The following is a 10,107-nucleotide window of genomic DNA, read 5'->3' on the forward strand; positions in this document are numbered from 1 at the left end:
AGCTCACTGCATATGGATTTTGTGCAGTTATAATTGAACACAGACAGATCTGTATAGACCTGTAGGAGCTCCCCCTAGTGGCACCTGCATATAGAGGCCAAAGAGATGTATGACTGAGTGACACGGCATCATGTAGTTGTCAGGCGGCAGTGTATGGGATTAAAGTCAGCGGCTCACTGCTGCCATCTAATGGAACTTTGCTGCCCAAACCGCTAATTCTGGACAATACTGGTGTAAATACTGCAGAAGAGCGGGCTGCATCAGCGCTTGTAGACACCTCTGCCTCCCACTTTAATGGGGGGCAGACACAGCAGATGAAAGGTGCAGGTTCATGGATGGATCACTATGATCATGTGACTTCTGACCATCCACAGGACAGATGACACGTGTTTGTTCACTGGGCCCCTCGGATCATGAAAACGGGGGTCCTGTGACCCTAGTTTGGATGAAGTGCCAGCATGCATATGTGACTGCCACTCCAATCAAACAGGTCACACTGGATCCCCAAAACTATAATCAGTGGGGCCCCCCTATGATCAGAGACTATCATGGATGGACTGTCAACTGGTTCGTGCCCCCATGTGGATCCCTAATAAGTCCAATTCCTGTCTGTCTCTATTACACTGGATGGACAATGGGGCGGAGTCAAGAGAGACAGTAAAATGCATGGGCGTTACCTTTAGAGTATTTCCAGACGATGGTCGGCACAGGGTAACCCTCTGCAGAGCAGTTCAGTATCACGGCCTTTCTGAAAATCCCATCTTGGTCAGTGGGCTGGACGACAAATCTAGGAGGAACTTGACATATATGTACAAATTAGTAAACCTGTCCCTTTAAATCTGTCATCGTCACATAATGTCTGAACACATAGAGAACTAAAGTAATATGGAAAATAATGCCAATCGGAGCAGCAGCAATAGTACTGCACTGGTAGTCACTCAGCTTTCCCAGCTTTCTGCAAATTTATAGAAAAAGAATCAAGCAGTAAACCCCACAGGACTGCCAGGGAATGCTGGGAGATGTAGTGTCGTATATTGTGATCAATGTATTTCTCATAGTACTGAAGCTGCATTGTAATAATACAAACTGGTCAGTAGGGGGTGATCAATAACAAAGTACCGGCGACTGTCATGGAGGGCACGGTAATGGCCGAGGCTCAGGGATAAATTAAAAGAAACCGCCATCAGCACATGACCAGCAGAATATACAGGAGAGGAATAATAAAGCCGCCATATATCACACCATGGACATGGACACTATCAGTCAGAGAAACTCCTGTCCTCAAAGCCCAAAACTGAACCCACCGGACTAAATACTGAGGTAAAGGTTCCACAAGTAAGAAAATCAGAGTCAGGGTTATACTATTTATATTACTGTACATAGGAGCAGTATTATAGTAGTTATATTCTTGTACATAGGAGCAGTATTATAGTAGTTATATTCTTGTACATAGGTGTAGTATTATAGTAGTTATATTCTTGTACATAGGAGGTAGTATTATAGTAGTTATATTCTTGTACATAGGAGTAGTATTATAGTAGTTATATTCTTGTACATAGGAGCAGTATTATAGTAGTTATATTCTTGTACATAGGAGGTAGTATTATAGTAGTTATATTCTTGTACATAGGTGTAGTATTATAGTAGTTATATTCTTGTACATAGGAGGTAGTATTATAGTAGTTATATTCTTGTACATAGGTGTAGTATTATAGTAGTTATATTCTTGTACATAAGAGCAGTATTATAGTAGTTATATTCTTGTACATAAGAGCATTATTATAGTAGTTATATTCTTGTACATAGGAGTAATATTATAGTAGTTATATTCTTGTACATGGAGGCAGTATTATAGTAGTTATATTCTTGTACATAGGAGTAGTATTATAGTAGTTATATTCTTGTACATAGGAGTAGTATTATAGTAGTTATATTCTTGTACATGGAGGCAGTATTATAGTAGTTATATTCTTGTACATAGGAGCAGTATTATAGTAGTTATATTCTTATACATAGGAGCAGTATTATAGTAGTTATATTCTTGTACATGGAGGCAGTATTATAGTAGTTATATTCTTGTACATAGGAGTAGTATTATAGTAGTTATATTCTTGTACATAGGAGTAGTATTATAGTAGTTATATTCTTGTACATGGAGGCAGTATTATAGTAGTTATATTCTTGTACATAGGAGCAGTATTATAGTAGTTATATTCTTGTACATAGGAGTAGTATTATAGTAGTTATATTCTTGTACATAGGAGCAGTATTATAGTAGTTATATTCTTGTACATAGGAGCAGTATTATAGTAGTTATATTCTTATACATAGGAGCAGTATTATAGTAGTTATATTCTTGTACATAGGAGCAGTATTATAGTAGTTATATTCTTGTACATAGGAGCAGTATTATAGTAGTTATATTGTTGTACATAGGAGCAGTATTATAATAGTTATATTGTTGTACATAGGAGCAGTATTATAGTAGTTACATTCTTGTACATAGGAGCAGTATTATAGTAGTTACATTCTTGTACATAGGAGTAGTATTATAGTAGTTATATTCTTGTACATAGGAGTAGTATTATAGTAGTTATATTCTTGTACATAGGAGTAGTATTATAGTAGTTCTATTCCTGTACATAGGAGGCAGTATAGAGATTATGACATCTGTACTGTATTCTGAGGCATTATGGCAGTAACATTTATATTTTATACTGATATATATTTTCTCGGTTCATTTTAATATCAGTGTGACTGGAATTGCCCTTTCAGTGGTAACAAGAACCAGTGGCGGGGTATCTGGGATGTGGTATTTGATAGTAAGTAATGCCCAAATCAAATATACAGTATACAGAAATGTACAAGCTGTTGAGAATTAGGAAGAACATGCTGGGATCTCTGGTTCTACATTTATACAATGACCCTAAATAACCTTTATTATGTCCCGGGTTTGGCACAGATGTAGATATGGCGGTGGCCGCCGTGCCCACCTCTCTGCAGTATACCCTATAGGGACTGTGCCAGCCATTTTTCAGCTGTAGATAGCATGCAGTAGCTACAGTGAAAAGTCCTGTAGACGTGAGGTGAATGCGGCATCTCCAGCCATCTCAGTCAGGGTGAGGCTGCTGCAGGAGAAGGTTGGCCGTTCCTTAGCAACTGCTCTCATTTTCATGATGGCTCCCCCGTTCCTCTGGGCTTAACAATGACCTCTGCCTACCCTCAGGAAGAAAACGCAGCCGCCAGATCCGACTCAATGTGGAGGTCTCAGATCAAATGCAAAAATGTGCAAAAAAAAAAGAGAAAATACATATATACTGTGACTGGTGACCTGCACTGCAGACATCACTATATCCTCCTATATACCGACTCTCCTCGTGTAAAACCAGTATGTGCCATATCGGGTGGAGCTGTCCATTTACCAAACCATAAAAACGTTACGGTATACGCCAAGACGTGGCCGAGAGTCAGAGACACACCCTTAGATATAGAATGTTCTGGGGAAGAGTCAATCCTTATGGTAAAATCCCGACTTGTTAGGGGGTGTTCACATGGAGGAATTAAAAGCAAAATTTTCTGCAACAAAGATTTTGACACTGAATTTGAAGACAAGTGCGAATTCCAATTTCTATGACAAATTCTGCGCTGACGGACAAGATGTATTTTCAGTGCCGCTTTAGAGGGTCAATAGACTGATTTTAAAGCACAATCCCCCGTCCCATTGGGATTTTAAGTAACGTATAGGTTAATCCTGCAGCGCCACCACAGAAAAGGGAAGCGTAACAGTGTCCATCCATAACAATGTGTTGTGTGTGTATAATGGAGGACGGGGCGGGTCCTCCAGAGAGAGAGACACTCTTTACAACTGATCTGGCCAGAAGATGAGAATACTGTTTTTCTAAACTGGACAACTCCTTTAAGGGAGAACATCAGTGACAGACAAAAAAAATGGAGAAACTTGGGCTGAAGGACCCAAAATGGTCGTCCCATCTCCCTACTAAAATGTACAGATGTCACTCGGGACCTGCTTTATGTTATTTGAATGGGCACAAGTAATTCTCTTTTCTCCCTGAAGAGGACACTGCAGGGCAAATGAGCAGCCGATGAGAATTTCTCACCCGCAAATTCAGCTTTTTTCGGACTCCCAATAAAGATATTGTCCATGATGATGGGGCCCACCTGGGGCTGATATACCCATTGCAAGCACATGTGAACATACGGGGCTGTACCTGGGCCTTTCTTTCAGTAACGTGAAGGATGTTAGCTCATATTTCCTGATATCTTGCCTTTGGAGAGGATAAGGGCTCCCTGTACCTATATCCTTTTTTATGGTATATTGGAGGGTATAGGATCCTTGTCTACCCCAAAACAGAAGACATCTTGACTCCTATCTGTCTGACTTCTCCAGTGATAATCTCAGACTGTAGAGTTTGACACAGGAAGTCACAGTTACAGATAAGAGGCATCCGATTGGCCAATCCCACATAACTTCCTCTTAGGGGCGGAGGACCACAGCTGCCATTTTTGTGTGCACATTATATTGGCTGATAACTTATGAGGTCTCTGCTATGTTGGGCACATTTTCATCTGTGTGGAGACTTTTCTGGGAGTTGGACTCCTTTATGACACCACTGCCCTATTATGTCACATAAGTTTCTTGCCTCCACTAAGGGGCGCTATATGTACATGGATTTATGGAGCTAGTATTACACTCATCCTTACGTCCTTAGCTCCTAGTTCTTCAGTGATACAAGCCCCGACCCACAGCCCTACATAAGCACAGGAGCAATCTGAAATTTTGGAAAGCTGGGTGATCCCTGTGGCAGCTGATTTAGCATATCTTCTATAATGAATGGATGTGATCCCTCAGCTGACACTTACCTCTAACAATTAACTGGCTTTGGTGTTCTACAGCGGCGGCGTCATTCCGGGCGATACAGGTATAATTCCCATTGTGCATCAATGACAGGTTGGAAATCCTTAAGGAGCTTGTAAAGTCAATGTTGTCAATAGTAACTCCAAGACTTGCCGGAATCGGCCGCCCGTCCTTCTGCCATGTGATGGTGATGGGCAGATCCCCCGAGACCACCACACACGGGATAAACACTCTTTGTCCGATGGAAAATCTTTGGGACTCAAATGGCTGAATATAAGGGGGCACTGAAAGAGAAAAGAGATGGGTCATCGCCATCTACCCACTAAAGCAAAGGAGGCTCTACAGAGCACCAAACACCAAAACTGGATACGGTATATACTAAAGAGGGTAAATAAAATCTGCAGTCATGAGAAAAACAAGCACCACCATCTTTGAATACTTTGGGTTTATGTATAGGCAATAATTAAAAAAAAAATTAGGTTCTTCAAGGTCTTAAAATTCAGTAAATCCAACCTCAGATGGACAAGACGCAGCAGATTCCTCCATGTCATTATTTATTTAACAGAAAAGAAGCCATGTGTGGAATCCTAAATACACCAGGATCGACCGACAAGGCCGTTACCACACGGGGATTCTTGTCTTTTATGGCCATCCTGTTGTAGATCTGCTGCTGTGCTCGAGATCCATGTCCTCTTACTTGACCAATTTGTGGCCAAGCTGTTGTATAGATGGTCTCACATCTGACCCTAGAATACTTTGGTATACAGAGGAGTTCATAGTCGATTCCAATCGAATACCACGAGGCAAACGCACTAAAAATTTGTATCCCCTCCCACCTTCCCTGGCGCTTTTTTTTGTACCAGTAACAGCGCAGGGGAGGTGGGACAGGAACTACGACAACGGAGGCATGGAAAAAAAATTGGAAAAAGTAATTGGCTGGCTAAATCAGATGACCTCCACTTTATACGAATGGTCGATTTAACATTCAGTTAATTTGAGACTGTGAACTAGACAGGGATAGATGTACAGGCAGGGTTAGCTAGGGACTACATTTATTTAGGTGGGAAAGTTACTCACCCAGCTTTTTGGTGCTCTATATCATCGGGATCCCTGTCAGCTTGTGATATGCGCGAGCTGACTTTTTCCCATAGGAATGCATTGACCAGCATTGATTGGCCAAATGCCATACAGAGTACAGCATTCGGCCAATCAACGCTGGTTCTGCCGGAGGCTCGTCTGTGAGGAGGCAGAGTCTAATATCGGACCAGAATGGAGACTGCTGTGGACTGATCTTAGACTCCGCCTCCTCCGGCAGAACCAGCGTTGATTGGTCAAATGCTGTACTCTGTATGGCCAATCAATGCTGGTCAATGCATTCCTACACCAGAGATGCAGCCGAGCTGAGCACACGGCCAGTACTGCTACACCGGAGATGTGAACGCTGCAGCACACTCCATTCTGTTGCATCAGAGATGTAGCGCATTCCAGGGTGTTGGCATCATTTCCTGGGGTGTCATAGTGGTCTTGGTGACTCTCCTGAGTCGAAGAGTGGGATCCCCTGAAACGAGCATTTTTTCCCCATAGACTATAATGGGGTTCGATATTCATTCGAATAGTCGAATATTGAGGGGCTATTCGAAACGAATATCGGATATTTTACTGTTTGCTCATCTCTAGTCCCTACAAATGATATGTATACCTCCTACTACGAAATCCACTGAAAAATGTCACGTACAAAATTGCCAAATACTCGTCATCCAGGAGAGAAGAGGATAGAAATGGAAAAAGACAAGAAATCATTTTCGCTATAATCATTACATTTTGTGATATGGTGCAGTTTTTTGGCCACCACTGTATATGTTTTATGCTATATGTAATTTGTGTATAGGTTTATCAAGGAAATTCCCCCCCCCCCCTTTGCAGTTCAAACTACTGACTGGCCAATCACAGACCACTGGGCGGGGTTGTGAGGAGACTGTAGTCTCCTGGTGGCAGTTGGAAATCTCAGTCTAGTGTTTGCAGCTGTCCTGCACAGCTCAGGGGTAGGCAGCCTGACCAGTGTGGGGAGAGAACCAGGACTGGGGTCCAACTGGCACCAGCACAGCCTCTAGGAGGAATATTCATCGTCCCAGGCTCATCCAGAGACAGCCCTGAGACAGGGAATATACTTCAGAATCTCTGAGAACATTTGCCAGCCGTGCCAGGAGAGCAAGGGAGGAACTAACAGGAGGTACACATTTGGGCCTAGCTTCCAGGTAACCAGATCCCTGTCAGCAACTCCTTGCCCTAGTAGATTCCCCATCTCACTAAATTGGGAGTTGCATGAGTGGAGGAGTAGTGGAGTACTTTTATCTAAGAGCCTGCAACACCCCTGGGCAGCCTCCTATGAACAGGGCAGTGGGCCTGAACTGCAACTGATTCCTCCATCTGCAAAGTTGCTGATTGTACCAGACGGTTCTTGTTAAAATAAACAGTTTCTTGGTTTAACTGCAACTCTGGACTCCTGAGTCATTTGCCTGCATCACCATCAGGGCCCTCCTGAACACCACCACACCGGCTCAGAGTAGAGAGGTCCCCTCTCCAACTTGGAGTGCCCGGGGGAAACAATGCCACTACCACCACCATCAAGTAGTGCTGAAGGACCTCCCCTTGACTGTGTCCGGCCCTAGAGTGGGATTGGAGTGTGTTGGAGTGTCCTCGGCCTAGCAGGTGGCACAGCCAGTGTCACTACTACCCCCACCCTCCAGTCTCCTCCACTGGGTTGTGGTAGATGTCTGACCCTGTGGCTGCAAAACAAGCCCAAATCATCGCCCTCCACCAATAGGCTGGACAGACAGTATCAGCTGTTTGTGCTGAGATGATGGGTTTGGTTTTCGACAAACCTGGAACTTTGCATTATGGCCAAACATCTCCACTTTGGTCTTATCTATCCAGAGGGAATTGTTCCAGAAATCTTGTGGTTTGTTAAGATGTAACTTTGCAAACTTAAAGGGGTTGGCCACTTTCAGACCAATGTTGACAAACAAATGTACAATAAAAAGATATACAATTTTCCAATATACTTTCTGTATCAATTCCTCACGGTTTTCTAGATTTCGGCTTGCTTTCATTCACTCTGTTACTACTAGAGGATAAAACTCTGACGATCGTCATGTGATTTACTGTCCATGGTCATGTGATTTACGGTCCATGGTCATGTGATGAGCACACAGGTCCCGCTCGTTATAGTCACAGCACAGTAATCAGCTGTGCACCTGTGTCCTCATCACATGACCATGGACCGTAAATCACATGACCATGGTCAGACTTTTATCCTCTAGAAGTAACAGAATGAATGACAGCGAGCCGAAATCTAGAAAACCGTTAGGAATTGATACAGAAAGTATATTGGAGAATTGTATATCTTTTTATTGTACATTTGTCAACATTGGTCTGAAAGTGTCCAACCCCTTTAAGCCATGCCGCCATGTTTTTAGAAAGAAGAGACTTTCTCTTGACAACTCTTCCACACCAGCCCTACTCGTTCAGTCTTTTTCTTAATGTACTGTCATGAACATGTAAGATACTAACACAGCTCTTGTTTTTTTCAGTTCCTCTGAGCAGTTCATGGTCTAATCTTGGGGTGAATTTGCAGGGATGTCCACTCCTTGGAAGATTGTCAACTGCCCTGAATGTTTTCCATTTGTGAATACTCTTTCTCATTGTAGAATGATAAACTTCAAAATGTTTGGAAAAGGCCTTTTTTACTCTTTCCAGATTGATGGACAGCAACAGTTGCTGTTCTAAAATCATTGCTGATGTCTTTCCTCTTTGGATTATTGCTAATGCCTTTCCTCCTTAGATCATTGCTGATGTCTTTCCTCCTTAGATCATTGTTGATGTCCTTCTTCCTTGGATCGCTGCTGATGTTTTTCCTCCTTGGATCATTGCTGATATCCTTCCTCCTTGGCAGCATGAACACTTAATACTTCTGCTTTTATACAGGTTTTCACACTTACTGATTATCATATATTAAACGCATTTGATTACCAACAACTATTGCTACGTACCCTCTTAATTCCTATGGAAGCTATGAGATTGTTCTTAATTCTGGCATTTCTGCATTTTGGCCTAGTTTGTGTTACATAAATAATGATTATACAGTGTGATCTGTCATGTCTTGTTGTCTTCCGAGGTTGGATTTACCTTTTAAGGACCAGATGGATTATATTATGTCCTAACTCGTAAAATGTAGAATTCATTTTTTTCCTCATGTCTGCATACCTAAATCTACACATAAACCCATATAAAGAAAAACGTTACAGCACCCCAGCTGTCTATGTATTGAGTCTGGTACTACAGCTCAATTTCTTTGACGTGAATGTGGGTGAGCTACAATACCACACACAACCTGAGGACAGGTGTGGTGCTGTTTTTCAAAGAAAGCATCCAAGTAAAATGTCCCTATGTGGCTTTTATGCTGTTTAGATCATAATACTCTGCAGCATCTCCCTGCTTGGCTATAGGTAGGAGAGCTCTGCATGCCTAATTCTTCATTATTATGGCAAGAGAATTGACACCCATGTCATGATGGCCCCAAAATGAAACCCCAAGCGCTAGTAAATTTTCACCCCAGCCCCTTCCTCTATGGTTAACCCATCATGCTGCAGTTTACAATCAGATCATGCTGTGTCAATTTTGTCTTTTGGTAGAATTTCTCTTTAACTACAGACAACAACCCGGCAGGCGGCGATCTCTTGAGGACGCTGTTTATAATTGCATCTTTCGGAACAAATCTTTTTAATTGAGCGCTGACTATCAGCGACGGCTCCAATTGTTTGTAATTCCAGCCTAAATCTCAGAAAATTAATGTATTCCTTATCACGAAAAGAAAAATCCTGCCTCAGAGCTCAGTGTCAGTGGGATATAAAAGCCCTATTAATGGTATCTATCTATCTATCTATCTATCTATCTATCTATCTATCTATCTATCTATCTCCTATCTATCTATCTCCTATCTATCTATCAATCTATCTATCTCATATCTATCTATCTATCTATCTCATATCTATCTATCTATCTATCTATCTATCTATCTCCTATCTATATCTATCTATCTATCTCATATCTATCTATCTATCTATCTATCTATCTATCTCATATCTATCTATCTCTATCTCATTTCTATCGATCTATCTATTATCTATCTATCTATTATCTATCTCATATCTATCTATCTCATATCTATCTAT

At 41.8% G+C, this 10,107-nt stretch overlaps 1 protein-coding gene across 4 annotated transcripts in view; it reads right to left on the reverse strand.

Moving 5' to 3' along the window:
- The window catches only part of DSCAM (DS cell adhesion molecule), a 338,268-nt gene that overhangs the window by 157,928 nt on the left and 170,233 nt on the right, over positions 1-10,107 (reverse strand). For all 4 annotated transcript variants that reach the window (XM_075263534.1, XM_075263535.1, XM_075263532.1 and 1 more), the window contains 2 exons: positions 4,882-5,160; positions 678-797 (listed from right to left, as the gene is read on the reverse strand). In XM_075263534.1, coding sequence (XP_075119635.1) covers positions 678-797; positions 4,882-5,160 — 399 coding nt within the window. The remainder of the gene's footprint in view (positions 1-677; positions 798-4,881; positions 5,161-10,107) is intronic.

The sequence above is a fragment of the Leptodactylus fuscus genome, chromosome 2, assembly GCF_031893055.1.
Source record: "Leptodactylus fuscus isolate aLepFus1 chromosome 2, aLepFus1.hap2, whole genome shotgun sequence".
Lineage (NCBI taxonomy): Eukaryota > Metazoa > Chordata > Amphibia > Anura > Leptodactylidae > Leptodactylus > Leptodactylus fuscus.